The 18440-nt window shown below is 34.1% G+C and overlaps 2 protein-coding genes across 2 annotated transcripts in view; one reads left to right on the plus strand and one right to left on the minus strand.

Annotated features, from left to right (window-relative positions):
* Positions 1 to 3455: 3455 nt before the first annotated feature.
* Positions 3456 to 18440, minus strand: part of LOC115243469 (ATP-binding cassette sub-family A member 5-like) — a 28022-nt gene continuing 13037 nt past the window's right edge. Inside the window, 23 exon segments of the mRNA XM_029820515.1 lie at positions 3456 to 4091; positions 4655 to 4997; positions 5164 to 5368; positions 5686 to 5769; positions 5771 to 6057; positions 6432 to 6578; positions 6771 to 7045; positions 7366 to 7702; positions 8174 to 8348; positions 8650 to 8917; positions 9417 to 9674; positions 9889 to 10295; positions 10613 to 10962; positions 11353 to 11805; positions 12040 to 12113; positions 12313 to 12463; positions 12724 to 12867; positions 13068 to 13254; positions 13378 to 13531; positions 13611 to 13686; positions 14293 to 14494; positions 15081 to 15271; positions 15760 to 15933. Of these exon segments, the coding sequence (XP_029676375.1) occupies positions 3988 to 4091; positions 4655 to 4997; positions 5164 to 5368; positions 5686 to 5769; positions 5771 to 6057; positions 6432 to 6578; positions 6771 to 7045; positions 7366 to 7702; positions 8174 to 8348; positions 8650 to 8917; positions 9417 to 9674; positions 9889 to 10295; positions 10613 to 10962; positions 11353 to 11805; positions 12040 to 12113; positions 12313 to 12463; positions 12724 to 12867; positions 13068 to 13254; positions 13378 to 13531; positions 13611 to 13686; positions 14293 to 14494; positions 15081 to 15271; positions 15760 to 15933 (5046 nt within the window). The 3' untranslated portion in view covers positions 3456 to 3987.
* LOC115243470 (tubulin polyglutamylase complex subunit 2) overlaps positions 17867 to 18440 on the plus strand; it is an 11684-nt gene continuing 11110 nt past the window's right edge. The window contains exon 1 of the mRNA XM_029820516.1: positions 17867 to 18115. Within this exon, the coding sequence (XP_029676376.1) occupies positions 17872 to 18115 (244 nt within the window). The 5' untranslated portion in view covers positions 17867 to 17871. The remainder of the gene's footprint in view (positions 18116 to 18440) is intronic.

Consider the following 18440-nt stretch of genomic DNA (forward strand, 5'->3'; position numbering starts at 1 on the left):
TTAATTTTGCACTTATTATTTTTATGGATAATTATTATTAAAATAGTCATAAAATAAAGTCATTAAAATTATTACATATAAATCCTTTACATATACAAACAAAATATTGAATTAGACAAAAAGAGATAAAACAGATATATATGTGTGTATGTATATAATTTCTTCTCTTCATGGTAATTAATTTTTTCTCCCCATTAACTTAATTTAATCTTTTATGAATTTTCTCTTATAAGAGAGAGAATTTTCTTTTAATAGTAATGATACAATTAACTCGATTAAGATAGATCGGTCGAATGCAAAGAATTAAACCTATATTATTACCCATATATATTAGCAATATCCTCAATCGCGACTGTTCTTCTCTTGGTGTCGTTCGCTGTATCATTCGATCGATGTTTAACAGTAAAGAGTGTCCGTACGACTGTTATCACTCAAGAAAAACACGTTCTAGTTGTTGCGCGCTCGAAACTATAAGCTGTATCATTCTTGCGTTTCCTCTTTAGAACTACGGCCCTTTTTAGGGGGTACTTTTTAAATATGTGTATAGAAAATGCGCAAGAGATGTTTGAGAAATAATACGACGTTTTATACGACATTCTTTTTTAATGAAAAAATCGTACCGAATTTTTGTCAGAAAAAATCGTACAAGAAAAGATTGCTACAGCTTCCTAAATCTTATTCTGCAAGCGGGATGATTATAGTTGATGTTTCTTTTTTTGTTTTTGGTTTTTCCTGAATTACGTGTATACGCTAAACTCAAGGCACCATTAATCTTCTCGCTTATCAAAAGAGAATAAAATATCGTCTGACTTCTGATCACTCTATATGTGTAGGTATGTATATGTGTGGAATATCGCGATATTAATTATTGAGAATGACCGTCACACACAATGTTCGCTCTTTTAATTTATATAATCCTTACAAATAACTAATCTGTTATATAAACCGTTAAATTATTTTAACGTTTTTTCATTTCATTCAAGTCTTGTTCTGTTTGTGCTCTCCAGAAAAAAATATTTTTTTCAATTTTTCACAAATTACAGAAGATATAAAAATGTTAAATACTAAACTTACACCAATATATTGATGTATCGTGTTCAAAAATTCAAAATGTCTACAAAACTTGGGATTTCTTCATTATCTAAAAAATTAAATAATCACGATACTTCTCAAACACCTCTCGTAACACTCGATGCATCCAACACGAGCCCAGCGAGACCCACGTTGTTGCCACTTCGATAGCTCGGCTCAAAAAGCAAATAATTTGAAATTCTGCATTATAAATTCATTTTCTATTTTTTCATCTAGCATTTTATTAACATTTTATTTGCAATCTTGCGTAGAAGATATATATACTATCTATGCTCCTTTATAGTATCTAAAATTGTAAAATTGTGTGTGTTGTATTTAATCGATTGGAATATTGAATTATTCAATTCCGTTAAAAAAATTTAAATGTATAAAAAGAACAATATGAAAGAAAAAAATATTAAAAATTTTTGAACAGTTTTATCAGAGTTTTAACACATTAAAAACTTATATATTTTTATCTATTTTTTCTTTTATTTTTGAGTTAGCTATTTTATGTGCAGGATATAGTAGTAATCTTTCTTCGGGCAAGGTTGCAAATAAAATGATAGAACATTAGTACCACGTTTCAATAATATTCGAATAGTCATTAGATAAAGACTTTTTTCCACTCTTCAAAAAAAAAAACGATGTGACCAAGAGAGAGAGAGAGAGAGAGAGAGAGAGAGAGAGAGAGAGAGAGAGAGAGAAGGATATGGATCAAAAGGAATTGATAAATATTTTATTCTTTAAATCACACACACACAAATGCTTCATTTTTGAGATGAGCGATGGATTAAAAATGTTGCTTTCATTTGTTTTTTTTTCAGTATTTTAATACTATTCTATATCTTGCACAAATAATAGAAAAATTATAATCTTTCCTATTTCTTCTCGGAAATAACGTGTTACAATATACATATAAAATCCATTAATATCCAATAGAAATTTAAATTTAATTTAATAAAAATGCGTACTTTTTTGTATATATATATATATATATATATATATATATATATATATGACTGAAATTTCGCGGGACGTCATCTTCTTGAACCGGTCCATCGACTTGCGATAACCCCGAGAACAACGTGGGACGTGCGCTCCAATTCCAGTGCAATATATCGGTACGAGATCTATTTTTATCTATAAGTTTTTAAATACAAAGTGGACTACCGGTATGTAACTTCGACACTATGCCGCGAGAATACTCATTCCTCGTGTAAACGCCTCGTTTACGCCCGACATTTACCCTCGGAAGCCGAGGCTCGCGATAGAGAGAGGGGTTTTCTCTCGGACACGATATCACGATAAGACAATGCCGATGAGAGAAATAGAGATATCGGATAAAAACGTCACGCGCAGAATGTCGAGCGTAAAACTAAGCTTGAGATGACGCTGCACCATCAAAATGGAGATCGTGCTCGAGCCGCGATATCATATAATTACTCCCCCCACGGCGTGGTGTATCCCCACACGAGACTATTTACAGGATAAATACATAAAAATTTGTAAGAGAGTCTTCTTTTGCAAGAGAGACGATTTTTTTACGCATGTTCACTTGCCACCATAAACATAGTAACGCCACCGTCAATGTCTCTCCTCTCCCGTCACTCTCAAAACAAAACGTTACTATTATAGTTTCCTATTTGTTCCTAACTGTTCTATCCGCGATCTTTCAATATTTCGGAACCGGAAGGCGGCCCGTCGCCTTAACACTTTTTCGAAGCACCATCTGAGGGAATAATTTCTTTCTATTATTCTTTAACTGATTTTTCGACTGATACGTCTCGAAATACGCTAAGACTAATAAACAGTTCTTTTATTTTTCTAGAATGTCTCATCAGGATAATTTGCAGTAATGAGACGATTTTTCCGTCATATTGATACCCGCGATTGTTAAATTCTTTATCGTTCTATCATGATTACAAGCTAAACTGTCATCTTAATTCTTGTTCGAAGTTTCGCCTTCTGTCATCTAACCGCTTTTCCATCGTTTTTCTATGGAGCTGCAAGATGAGAGAGATCTGTGACTTAATACTCCTTCGAAACTCTCGCACTCTAAAATTAGTGGCTAACTGTTCCCTCATAATTTCATCGTCCTATCATCGTTCCGCCAACAGTTTGGAGCTCTATAAAGCGACTAATTACTTTAACATTCCTTCGCAGATCTAAGCTGTGATATATTAGCTATCTTCATCATTCCTAGTTTTCTGTCATCTTAATACTGCTGTTCAACGAAATGCTGAGACAGTTGGCGATCTATTCATTCATTCTCGCTTTGTTTCGTTCTTCCATTAATGACTTAAAGTTGCAAAGAGTGACTTTTTTTTTAAGCACAATGCAACCATTTCCGACTAATTGTTTCTTCAATTTTTCTATAATTATTTCTTTAATATTTCAGAACAATATTAAATAATTCTTCGTCATCCTAAACGCTATGATTCGGATAATTGTTCCGTTCTGTCTTTCTTCAGTTTTCATCAAGTTTCGGAGCGACTTATACGTATCGACTTGACGCAACACTTTAAAATACAATTAAGACTATTGACAAACTTCTCTTCTCTCATCTCATACTATCGTTTCTTCATTGACCCTCCAAGGATTTGAAGGCACGAGACGATGTGTCACATTGCTACTTTTTCGAAATATAATACTAGAACCGTTGGATAACCGTCATGTTCATCTGGACAACACCTTGAAGCAAGGAGGCGCCGATGAATGTCATCGCAATCGCATGATTCGCTAACGAAAATAACGGAGACCGTGTTCTCAAAACTTAGCAATTAAAAACATTCGTCATTCGAGCACACTTTTTCGCGCATTCACGTGCAGACGAACACTTTTTTTTACGCACACTGATTGCGAATTCACATCACCGATTATTATATAACAACGACACATTAGCACTATGAATTATCATTCCACGGAATTGCCCTCGTCGTAATGCGAGAACTTGAGGAATACTTGTTCCAGAGTAGTTTGACTAAAGCTATATTCCTCTATGTCCAGTTCGAGTTTGGCTGTAAACAGAAATTTTTATGAGTTACGAGGTCTCCATCACAACTGACTTTTGCAATAAGCCTAAAGCCTTAAATCCTACATCAGGCGATGAATTTCAAGTTATAGTCTCGAATCTTTCATTTCGTTAAATCTCTTCTAATCGAAGAACTTCTAATTTAGATAAAAAAGAGCCAAGCTTTATAATCTCATATTATGTAACTTTTTTAAATGCTTTTAATTATTATTAAATATGTTAATTGTGAATAGAGAAAATCTCCAAGTTTGAAGTCTCGCAAATTAGAAATTGCTCGATTTGATAAAAATTGCTCATATTAAGACTTAAGACCGACTGTGATTACCAAATAATTGTCAGTTGAAAGACTTCAGATTAAAGACGTTTAAGTTGAAATATTTCCATGCGAAAACCAATAAAACTAATTTCTCTAATTTTTTAATTTTTCTAAACGTTCTTTAGATATTTTTGAAACGTTTTTAGATTTTTTAAAATTTTCTTTAGACTCATAGCAAGCCGCCGATTATCAAATTTTGAAGAAACTTTTTCATCAAATCACTATTTTCTCACCTTTCTCCAACTGCATAAAGCACTCGGCCAGCGAGTTCACAGCGTGTTGGGGCACGGCGAAGACCACCCGATCGGCAAAGCTTTCCTCCAAGGTGGCGTCGGAGAAGAGGCCGGCGACAAATTCTTTCAAGCTAGCAATTCTATCGCCGGAGGGAGTTGTTGGTGTGCAATCGCCGCCTTGCAGCTTCATCTCGAGAGTGTAGCCGGCACCGTAGAGATTCTTCAGGTGCTGAGTCGAGCCGATGCATCTCAGCTCACCCCTCACCATTATACCGACTCTCGAACACAGCGCATCGGCTTCTTCCATAGAGTGGGTAGTTAATATGGCTCCCCTGCCACCCTGTGTGTGTGTGTTGACATTTAAGAAAATATCCTTTATTTAAACTTTTATTCCCCATCTCTATCAATATTCTATTTATTTCTGATAATTTTAATCTTTTAATTATATTATTTATTTACATATTAATTTTATATTGCTAACTGCTATTTCCTTTTCCTTAAACCACTTTGAAACTAGCAAGAATCGTGTCCCATAGGAATCTCTTTGACCTAGGATCCATGCCTGTGCTTGGTTCGTCCATCAGAACCACCTTGGGTCCACCGACCATTGCCATCGCGAAGCTGAGTTTTCTTCTAGTCCCACCGGAACATTCTTGAGTCTGCTTGTCGGCATGTTCGTGAATTTGTAGACCGGACAGATATAGATCCACGATTCTGTCACACAAATCAAGTAAAATAAATTAGATAGTCATATTTATGAGACTATGACAAGAAAAGTGTATATGATAATCAAACGATGTTTTATACATTAGAAATTTACATTAGAAATACATATTAGAAACACATCTATATTTTAAAATTATATTTAATAATACTATACAATTTTAGATGCTGAGTTTTAATGCGCGTACTAAATAAAATTTTTTTCCAAATCTATAATGATTAAGCTATTTATAATTCACTATTTTATATCTGAGAAGCGAGTACATCTCACCAACTAGATTACGATAATATTAAAAGATCCTTCTCACCTATTGACATCGCTCCATGGAACCCCGCGAATCACGGCATAGCACTCGAGATGTTCTCGCACGGTAATATTTTTCCATTGAGCGACAATAGCCCATCTGCCGGAAAGCATCCGCCATGTGGGTGTTGATATTGTGGCCGCCGATTTGTACCCTGCCCCTCGTCGCCGCTTCCTCGGCAATGATAATTTTCATGGTCGTGGTTTTGCCGGCGCCGTTGTGGCCTAGCAGACCCAGAACCTCACCCGGTTCTACCATCAGCGAGAGATTTCGCACGGCGATCTTCCGTTGCTTCTGCACGACCTCCTCCTCACGCTTCAAGCAGCAACTGCAGGACGATCCTACCTCTCGTTGACAGTACTCTTTTCGCAGGTTCTACATTTGTGTATTTTATAGCGTAAAACAACAAATAAATATTTGCTCTAAGTTAAAATAAAAATAATTAAAGTAATTAAGAGTTTTGTCAAAGAGATAATATTATTTGGATACAAATAGAGATTTAGTTATAGTCTGAATATTTTGACGTCATGTTTTAAAAGTCGATATGATAAATTAAACAATCAAAGTTGTCAGAGATAAAACTTTGATTAAAATATTGAAATGTAAATATATAATTATTGGACTATTATTGATATAACTATTTTGTTTAAATGAAATTTTATCTAAATGCTTTACAAAATTTGCTATTGACGATCTGGGTCTCTATTCATATATTATAATAAACAATAATTCGATTTGTATTAATTTACCTGGACCAATACTACAGGCGGCTCTTGAACGGCCGATGATGTAATAAGGTTGAAAACCTTTTGCCGCTCGTTTTTCACATCCGTATCTTCATGTTCACCGATGTCAGGATTTTCCATTATTTCTTCATTAATGGAGCCACCATTACGCTACAAAAAAAGTGACGTCTTATTTCCACATAATTACAGAAATGTCAAAAATATTTTTAACGATTTTTTAGAATATGTTTTTTAAGACTTATTGTTAAGTGAACTGTCATTCATTCAAACACTCCGATTTATACTTTAAAATTAAAATTAAGAACAAAAAAATGTAAGAGATAACATAAAATTTGTGCTAACCAGAAAGTATTTGAAGAAATCGCTAACATTGCCGCCGCTCTTTTTAATGTCCAATAGAAGCAGAACGAAGAACCAGAGCGGGATGTGCAACAGCGCGCCGAAAGCCATCAATATGATCTCCGTGGTGAGATAATCGGACATAGTGAGATGTTGGCAGACGGCATTGATAGAGCACACCACGTAAACGCGATCCACATAATATACTGCTGCATACGGCAAATACATGGCATTCAACAGTGAGAAGACCACGTGCAACGCGAACGGCGCTGTTCCACCTTGAGCAACAGATAACATAACGTGGTGAATAATCTTGTAATTTTCATAATGTGTAAAGTTAATGTTACCAATCTTGGTAAATATATCGATGAGTAGATAAATAGAAAATAATTAAAGCTTGTAAAAAAAAACAACAACTATTTGAAAAATATATGAAGTTTTATGGAATCATGACACATCGTAAATTGAAATTTAAAGTCAAAAGTTTGTAAAGAAGATTTATAAAGATTGTTTAAATCTAAATGTGTGTATCTATGAGTATCTAATGTGTGTATGTATGTGTAATCATCTATGAGTGTCTCGATTATAATATATTTACCGATTCCCAGCATATCAAGGATCATGACGAGGAGGAACGGTATCAGTCCGAAGAAGGTCGCGATGTTCGGCAAGATGCTTTGCGCGGAATCCATCTTGTCAAAGATGTAGCTGAGGCAGGTCGAAAAGAGAATAGACGATGGGCAGTAGAGCATGAAAAGAGTGCCGAGGGTGATAATCGCCGGCAGCTCCTGTAGCGAAGGCACTTGGAAAATGAATATAATGCCGAGGATGCACAGGCAGATGAAACTCATCAGGCCAACCAGGACGATAAAATAGCTCAGGAAGTACATAGGAAACGACAGGCCATTCACACGAAGCTGGTTCTTTGCTTTGATCTGAAAAAATGTAAACAATTCATTAAGCCAATATATTACATAAGATCTCCCGGAAGAATCGCATCATGTTTTGATCGCATATATTTTATGAATCTTTATCGCTTGAGATCTTTTAAAAACTAGAAAAATTTAATTACATATGTAATTATACATATGTAATTATACATATGTAATTATACATATGTAATTACATATGTAATATCGAAAATAAAATTCTAGCAAATTTAATTCGTTTGAAATTAAATGCATGTAGAAGAAAATTTGTATTTCGTCTAAATTCAAATGAGTTAATAGATTTTTTATTCAACTTTTAATAAAATATTTAGCGGTAAAAAAAATATTGAATATGAAGAGTTTTAATAAATAATAATAAAGAGTTTTAACAAATAATCTATATATAAGACAGAAAGATAAAAATTAAAATATTTCATGTAACAATGTAAAGTCAGAATTTGAAGACGAAGCTCTTACCTCGCGATCGTAAACCATATCTACTGCTAGAGTAATCGGCAATAACACGAAGTCCATACCGATAAAGAGAGCACAACCGGCCGTACCAATGTTGAACCCTTGAGGTTGCGATCTTTGCTGGAAGGGATGCGTTTTGACTTCGATCCGCGTAGGATCGTTCTTGTCTGAGATCAATCTAAATAAAAATTTATAGTTTGTAAAAGTACTAATCAATTTAAAATTTAATTTCAACAAATCTGCTTTCTCTAAACTGCGCAAACTGCATATTTTTGTTTATGCAATTAAAAAAAATTAAAGATATAAATTTGTAGTGGTTGTGTTGCCGAGTAATTGTTAATTTACAATATCATCTTTTTTGCCATTATATATTGTTCAAAATTTTTCCACAAAAAGATCTAATACTTTCGGTATCTTATTAAAAAGAATTCGCGTTTTAAATATATTGAAATCGCTCAATTTTCTTTATTCACTCTTACCTATAATAAGTGTTTGAAAGAATGTTTATCAAGATCGGAAGGGAATGTTGCATCGTATCATTGTAGATGATGGTCATGTTGAATCGTGGCAGATGATAATCATTAATATTGAAGGCAGCTATATGCGGCGCAATGTTCAATAAATTTGCGAAATTGCCGTCGTATTCCTCGATATGCATCGCGTTCTGAGCTATACCGTCCGTCAACTCGGTAATGGCGCGGTCGGTGTTATTTATGTAGAGAATCCTGGTTTCTTCGCCGTATGTGTCTGCAAGAAGATATCATTTAATTCTTTAAGTAACAACGGCTCGTATCATTAATTTCAAAAAAATATGACTTGTATTTCGTAAAAATTATAAATTTTCTTATACGCGTTTTCTCTTCTTCATTTTCCATAAATTCGCAAATGTTGTTGAACCTCGATAAGAAAACGGCTCTTTATTCTAAATTCTACATAATGTCAAAATATATTATGCGCTACTTATTTTTTCTACGCGATTTTATTCGTATTTGCGAATTTATGGACATCTATCCAAACACGTAAACGCTCTCTTATATTTCTATAAAAGTATAATCGTGAAACAATGTACTCTGTAATTAAGACAATTAATCGATTTGGAAAAGATATTTTAAAAGCTAATATATTTTAAAATCTATAGCTATATGTATGAAATGTGCAACGCTAATTTCTAAAGTAAACTGAGTGCGCAGATAAGAAAACGAGTCAAACGATTACTTCCTACCTTGCATAAGATGCAACCACTTACGGTTATTAAGTTCCAGCGACTGCATCTTGATGCCGACGGTCTGGATACTGTGCAGATAGAGACCGAGCACTATCAGAGCTAGCGGCATGAGGATCGTAAAGTACAATAGCTGGATATTCCTGAGGAGTCTGAGCACCCTTAGACGTAGCATGGCGTAGAGGGTCTGAAGGAAGTTAGGCCGGATCTTGATAGGATCTAGGCCGAGACCAAGCACAGGCGGATTTCGGTCGTTATGGACGCCGTCTGGCAAATCGCTCACTGATTCAATAATATTACGTTTTATAATATTACGTTATATTATCGTTAATTGATGGTGAAATAATATTAGATAATTCAGTTAATATTTAATATATATTATTATTATATTATATTATATAAATAATAATTGTGAGTTTAATTCCTTAGATGTGGAAGATAGAATTATTCGTTTGCAGGAACTTTAAAGATATAAAGAATGTAATAAAAAGGATACCTTTTCCTTGACTGTCGCCTTGAACGGTTACTCCCTCGTTCTGCAAACTCTGATAAGACGTGCTCTTGGACTGCAACGAAAGCGATCGACTGAGCGCTCGATTGCGCACCATCTTTTTCGACAGATTGTCCATCGTGCACTCGGTTTCCTCGTCTTTTTCCAAATGCAAAAACACTTCCTCCAGGGTGGTCATCGACACACCGTAGCTACTGATGCCGAGTCTGCTCGAGCGGGTCTTGATCTCGTGCTCGATGGCGGTAAACAGTGAGGCAAAGCTCTCCACAGAATTGTGCGGTAGAATGAAGCTCAATTCTCGACCGTGACGTCTCGCCTTCTCCGCTTTACTCACGTGCGACATCACTAACCGGTTGATAGCATGTTCCCTTGCGTTACCTTCTAGGACTAAACTGTAATTTTAGTAAAGTAATATTCATGAAATTGCGTCGATTTTATCTTATTCTTGCTATAAATCTATAAACTTTGTAAATTTTCTTTCGTTGAAGTAAAACCTAACGACATAATAATACGTAGTCTCATATATTTTGATGTTTTTTTAAATTAAAAGATTAAATTATTTAATTTTATTAAATCACAGTTAAAATAAATAGACAAAATAAGAAAATCTTTCTTCAAAACGCAATTTTTACTTCAAAATAATAGGATTTTAATTTTATAGAATTAAATGTTTTTGTATAATGCAACGAAATATTGCTAAGATCCTTACGTTAAGTGATATCCAATGCCAAACTTGTTCTTCAAGAACAGAGAACTGCCGCAACACCGGAGTTTTCCCTTGCTGATTACTGCTTTTCTATCTGCAAGAATATCCGCCTCATCCATGAAGTGAGTCGTCAGCAGAATCACCTTTCCATGTCGTCTCGATTGCAGAAAAGACCACATCTGTCTTCGCGAATAAGGATCCACCCCGGCGGTAGGCTCATCGAGGATAATGATTTTGGGATCGCCGATGATAGCGATTCCCACCGATAGCTTCCTCTTTTGTCCACCGCTTAGGTATTTCGCGAAAGTGTCCGCTTTTTCCAGTAGATCGATATCTTTCAGGGTTTTCTTCACCTGACAATCAAAGCGGTTAAAAATCAAGTGATTAAAAAATTAGTATTTTACTTTATTTATTGCGTTGCCTACTATCAAAGTTTTAAAATTTCAAACCGAATATGCGATGCAGTATTAATACCAACATTATACCATTCATAGTGTCTTGTGATATACAATAATATTGAATAATAATATAACTTGATATAAACTGCTTAAAAAAGTAAAAAATATAAACGTTCTAGTTTTTTTTTTTTTTTCTTAAAAAAATTACATCTTAATTTACATTAATCTGATTTCTGAACAAATTACTTCTATACTTCTATTATATGCATATTAGCCGAGTTACTGTATTCGTATGGTCATCTTTAAATGATATTGTTTCAAAAAGAAACGAACAAACATATGTACCTCGTGTTGTATCATCGAGCGTGGAATGCCGCGCACGGCGGCGAAGAATTCGAGGTGTTCGCGCGGCGTCAGTAGATCGAAAAGAATATCGTGCTGCGGACAGACCCCCGTCATGCTGCGTATCGCCCGCATGTCGTTGGAGTCGCGCACATCGTACCCAAATATAAGAGCCGTGCCAGAGGTAGGTGCGGTCAGACCTGTAAGAATGTTGAAGAGGGTGGTCTTGCCGGCGCCGTTGTGTCCGAGGATGGCGGTGATTTGGCCTTCGTAAATGGTAAGATTGATGCCGTTCACAGCCTTGGTCTCCGCGCGTCTGCATTTGTGATAAGATTTGTAGAGATCGGCTATTCTAATCGCCTCACGGCCCTTCATCTCTCGCACTACCGGCTCCACGTCGCGATTCGTCTCCTCGCCCGGAATGAAAGAGTTCGACTCGCCATTCGACGATGGTACCTGTAAATAGCTGTATGAAAACGATGGCCATATTCGATTCATTAACCAATTTCCTCGATTATTAAAAGCAAGGAAAAAAATAATGCAGCCCCAACGGGAAAATTTTAGATACGTTAAAATGTCTTCTACATGTTTTCACCAAGACTTTCGAACTTTTGCATTAATTATTTTAAACATTATTTCAATAATTTCATATGAGAAGATACACGAATATCAAAAATGTAATTTACCTACCCTTTGAACCTTTCTCTGACACCAAAATCCAGGTACAAAGCAAAACCAAGGTGGCATCTTGGTTCCGTACTCACCTAGAAATTGATCTCATTATTAGATTTTATACAGAGATATGTAGGTATCTTCACGTGCAAATAAGTCTTCTCAAAGAATGTGCGCAAAAATTATTTAAATGCAAAAAATATTCTCTTATATTTTTTCAACAAAAGTCGAGTATTTTTGCGCTGAATGACATTGTATTACGATAAATCGCGAAAAGATGTGAAAACGTACTTGGTACCACCGAATCGAAATAATAGGCCAGACAGCCATATAGGAAAATATCCAGAGTCATCATGATGAGACTACCGCCGAAGGGTATCCCAGGGCCAGACCACAGATTATCAAAATTCACTCCCTGACCTTGCAAATCCAGTACCAGAGCCTGCACAACACAATGCGGAGCTTTTTGAGATACACGATATATATTAAAAGTCCATATAAAGCTATAAAAGCACATTTACAATTTATCGTTAAATTATTTATATATAAATGTTGACTTACAAAATATTTCGTGATATAATATAATACAATTTATTTAATTTTTTCAAAATTATAAAATCACATATTATTTTGCGATTACATATCGAAACTTCGGGATGAATTATTATCGCAAAGTATTCGAAGTAAATATTCGAAGCTTACCTTGTCCATCGCCAAGGCGACTCCGGTTGGGCTAAGTAGAGAGACCAACCAGAAGCAGACCGAGCTAGAATCGTCTACGAATACTTGGATGAAGTACATTAAACTCAGTATCGTGACAGCAAAGTTGCCCAAGACACCAGCCGTCTAAAACAGAAGAAGATATTCTTATCATTTATATATATATTATATTTTTTTTTATTATGAGTAATAGATATATAATTATATTGCTAAGATCTCTAATTTAGAATGAGATTAGACATATATTAGGTATATACATATACAAATTGTTATAGAAAAGTTTCATTTTGAAAAGCCAAAACTTTATAAACTCAAAAATTACTTACACGCGACTTATCGAAGAACGGCGTGATCATGAAGGCGAACATGATTACGGAGAAACTGTATAGCACCACCAGAAGAAATATCGGCAGGAAATGAGTATGTTGAAACATTTGCAGAGTGAAAAGCAGTACCACTCCGACGGCGGAGAGCAAAAAAACGAAGATGCTATAGATGATAAACCATGACAACCTAAGAAGGAAAGAGATAGTACGTTAATTTAACATAAATTAATTTTTATCAGAATCATTCATTATATCAGAATTGGAAATTAAAATATCTGTCGATATTGTTTGCAGATATTTACAATCTTACCAAAACACAGAATCATTTAGGCCCATGATCTTCATCCCCTCCTTTATTTTATTCTCCTTCTCGCCGACTATCAAGATCAGGAGGTAAGTGATGAATTGTGAGAGCGCTAAGACCATGTAGAGAGGAATAACAACTCTGAAGGCTAGCATCCAGTCTAAAGAAATATCGTTGACACATAAAACGTATCGCACACATACATAAATAAATAAAGATTTTCTAGAAAGATTGTTTACCAGCGGTAAAAGCTTCCTTGGGAAACATCTCGAGTTTAATATCCGGCACAGTTACGTCCGAATTTCCCGTGTCCAACTACAAAAAATAACATCAAAGTATCAACGTATATCTCTAAATATTATCTTCCAATTGCAACATCAAATTTACCTTCTTATTTGGCAAAAAATGTGCAACAAACAAATATATATAATAATAATAGCAATAAGCTCAGGGTAAGAACAATTAAGTGGGAAAATTAGTAGATAAGAGCCAAGGCGCGAGTACCGGTACGCAAACTTATTATTGTTAAATTTTATTAGCTAATGTGCATTAAAAATGTACGTTTTGGACCTTTTTTTGATTATTAAAAATAATAATCAGAATTTTAATTAGAAATTTGAATGCAACTGCAAATGTTGTGTATGTCAAGTTTTAAAATTCCAATTTAATTTTTACATATTTATATCCATGCTGAAGATGGACCAAAAAACGATCAGAAATAATGCACATTGGTTAATAAAATTTAACAATAATAAGTTCGTGCACCAATACCCGCGCCTTGGCTCTTATCTCTGTCAGTTTTCCCAGTTAAATATATATAATTGATAGATATTTATACTAAGCTTCAAAGTGAAAAAGAAAGAAATCTTACTCTTTATATGATATTTTATTTCATTGGATGAAAAAGAAAAAAAGACTCACTCTTATCTTTGTGATATCCATTATCATCTGTAGAGCTAAGAAGCCAGAACGCAAGTAATTTTTGACGGGGCAGGATCCGCCGGTCTCTATCGACAAAATGCCGCCCATCCAGTGGCTTGTGTCTTTTCGACAGGTAACCGGAGCAGAATACAGTTCTGTTGGCGAAGGCGGCAAATGCGAAGGATTCATCCTAATTTCATATCTGCGCAATATATATAAAAAAAGTTCCATATATTAATAAGAAATGCTGATTCTTATATCATATTGAAGACTAGAATTAAGATCAAAAAAATTCTGATTTTATTTGCGTTTAATCTAGAAACTCTTTAATTTCTGTAACAATTTATAGCTAACTGTAATTTCTGTCAATTTTATAGCAATTTTTAGCTTGAAATATGCGGTAAAATATTAAGCTCCTCGTGAAATAAATACAATCAAAAACATTTATTAAAAATTGCATCTATTACCAAACTTAAATCTAAAGCTACTTTTTCTTTACGTTGTCAAAAACTAACCCAGAAAGAGTTTAAAAATTTTGCAAAGACAATTTTTATTTTCATTTCTCTTCATATATTGTTTATTATTATATTATATTAAATCTTTGATATATTTATTTCTACAAATTATTGATAAAAAAAATATTTGACGTAGAAATGAGAAATAAAAATTTGAAAATCCTTACTATAGGAAGTTTTTCTCTTTATCATGCATCACCATGTACTTTTTTCTTAAGAAAGAACCACGTACCTGTTCTAAATTTATGATTAACGATGTAAAAGTTATCTTACATGAGATACTGTGATATCGGTTGGGAATCCTCGAAGATAACTGCCAAGGGTACGTTGTACCCGCTGTAAGTCTCTCTCCAATATGCTGCCTGCAGATCCTCCTTCGTGTCGAACACCATGAAGTTTAAGGGAAGCTTATCGGGATAATCCCACATAGAGAGCCAGAGGGTGTTCATGGAGCTTAAAAAGCTCTAAGAAAATACATTGTTAACTTTGCATCGTGCGAAATTTCGCAATATCCGACAGAGATACCTTGAAATAGTTTATGTGGAATACAATATCACAAAAGCTAAATATAATGAGAAACATTATAATTTATAATAAATTCAAAAAATCGATGCTTTTCAGAAAAAAATATTGTCGCAATCTGACGTCAAATATAATCAAAATTTTGTACTTTAGTGTGAAGAAAAGTATATGAAAATGAAAATTCTGTCTTTTTAAACGCGCGGACGTCTTAATTTTTGCAAGATTGTATTTGACAGAGGAAAGATTATTTGAATAAATAAAATCATGGAAAATATTGAAACAAGATAAAATGATACATTGTTTTTATTTTTAGATATTTGAAATATTTTTCACATAATACTTAAAAAGTAAAAGCACTTGCATGAGATGCATGCTAATTTGACAGTTTAATATGCTGAGTTAGCAGTAATTTCCAGAAGTTAATACTCACGAGGGTTTCTGTAGAATTGGGTACCACGGCAATCGTGTTATTTTTGTGGCCGTTGAAAAATTTAAATACATCTTCTTCGTGCCTTTGCGTCGTCATCGCGGGGTAGTTTGGGTTTGGTATCAGGACCTTCACCACAATCAAGATCCCAAGAGTGTATAGGGGTAGAAAGATCTCCTGTGGGCAATCAAGCGATACTGATTTCGAATCAGGTAAATGCGCCCTTTATACGTGTTTTGTGGAATCGTTAAGAGTCAGTTCCTCGTTCGCAAGTAATAATTGGATAGCCTTTCTGGTCAAAGAAATCAAGCGCTTTCATGTCCAAATATAAAAAAAAAAAATAAGCATTTCAACTTTTTTCTAAAAAGAAGAGAGAAAGAATTTAGTAATATATTAATAATTTTATTTACTAAAATTTTTTAAAGATTAGTTGTAGTGAGAGAGATGAAGATTGCAGAAAAAAACGTAAAATCGAGAAAGATCTATTCTTTAGGAAGCTTATTTCAGGAATACGACCGTGTTCTGTAATTACACGGCTTATTCTAAATGAATAAAAGATCTCTCATGTTTTTTGCAGTTAATATTCTCAGTGTATAGCAGATAGAGTGGTTTTCCTCCGTTTCCCATTGCGCCCCTAAAAACGTAATGCGTAAATTCTGCATGGTAAGAAATCCCCCGCATGCGTGCATGCGTGCGTGTCCCGTAATTATTCGAGGTTCCGTTCGCGCACCTGCCGTTTCGTCTCACCGTTCGCAACACGATACCAAACAATATTCTCGACTATTTCGATGGAGTATATTTCTTTCTTTTGATAAATTGACAATCTCGTGACAAAAATTTTTCAGTATAAGTAATAAAACGGAGCTTTAGTCAGCAATAATAGAAAAATTTTACGTCAATAATTTAAATCTGCGGGGGTGATGAGATTCTCTAAACTGCAGTTCTAGGACATAGAACGTCCTAGAACAATCGTCATTTTGTTTCGCAAATTTTTCATCCAATTTATAAACTATATTTCTCTTAATAAAAAAATATCAAAATATAATTTTTATTTTATTAAATAAAAATTGATTAAAAATTGCAAAAGTCGGAAAAAATTTCATACTTTCTCAATAATTTTAATTTATTAGAAATTGAATCATAGCTTTTAATTCATTTTATTTTTATTAATTCATTTTTATTTTTATTAATATTATTTGACACTCAATTGTTACAACACAATGTTGAAAATTCAAGGATTGTGCAAAGAATAGCCAGTTCAATTTTTTTTTACGAAAAAATTAAAAAGCTTCAAGAAAGACTCAAATTAATCACCATAAATAAAGAAGTAGAAGATAGTAAGCCATCCCCGTACTTTGTTCGGGAATATTAGTGGCTTCGAGATTGCGTCGTCATGGCGATCAACAAGGAACGGACGCGGTGATTGCTAGAACGTTGGAAGACAGAAATCTTTTTTACATTGTCACAGGCGAGTAGTGTGGTGCAAAACTTTGCGTTTTTCCTACGCTTATCCCAGAGGTACCGACACGACGATTACGTAAAACGGATCGATGTAATACCAGTTACGAAGGCATCACAATATCCAATTATGCGAGCTGGCTTTATATCTCTTCTCTGCAAAGAATGATCGCGAGCGGAACAAGATAAAAATTCATATGGTAATTGTTTCCATCTGTGTATGACTTGATTCATCAGTCCTTTGTTACGTGTTTTAATTCTTATCCGATACAGTGAAAAACATTATATAAGGGAGAGAGAAAAAAAAGCGAGAGATTATAAAATAATAAAAGATAGAAAGATAAAGAAATGAGTTTATATAAGTATAAAATATATAATCTACTTATAACATGTTCTCTAAAGTATATATATACATTGAAATTATAGTTTATAAAACGTTGCTAACAATGCTGTAATCTTTTTGTCTTTCTTTTTGTTCGCCTCCTTTAGTATGTGACTAGTTGCTTCCAAAAATAAATAAATTATAAAAAAAATCAAAACACAAATATATTTTATAATAAATATATTTTAAAATTAAATTTCTTATCTCTTAAAGAGAAAATAAATTTAAGAATAATTAAATATTTGCAAAAGGCGGAGGGCAAAGACCTCGAGGCGATGTCATTCTTCGTGGACATTGTCACCGAGGATTCGTTCTACGAGAATCTGACCCTCGGTGTGGTCAAGATTCTCGAGAACTCCCCGTGCGTGAGAAACGTGCGGATCGAGAGACGAAACGGTTGCGAACCCGGGGCCATCAACAGCTGGGAGCAACGCCATTGCTGCGCGCTTCCCGAAGATGTTAGGAATTTCTATGCTTCCATCGACGGCTTCCTGCTGCAGTGGAATCTCGAGATAGCAGGTAACCTCGGTAACTATTCTAATCACGCACTCCCGATTCAACGTATTCATGTATCTCAATTAATCTTTCTTATCGTTCTTTATATTTTTTTCCTTCAAAATATCCAAAAATATACTATATAACTTTATACTCTATATTTTATATGTAAGTTTGTCTTTTTTTATTATATTATATTTATATTCTATATTTTTTTGTAAAATTATTAAAATAATTATTATTTTATTAATCTTTCTTTATATTTTTTTCCTTCAAAATATCCAAAAATATACTATATAACTTTATACTCTATATTTTATATGTAAGTTTGTCTTTTTTGTCTTTTTTT

This window comes from Formica exsecta, unplaced genomic scaffold (assembly GCF_003651465.1).
Source record: "Formica exsecta isolate Colony F162 unplaced genomic scaffold, ASM365146v1 scaffold72, whole genome shotgun sequence".
Lineage (NCBI taxonomy): Eukaryota > Metazoa > Arthropoda > Insecta > Hymenoptera > Formicidae > Formica > Formica exsecta.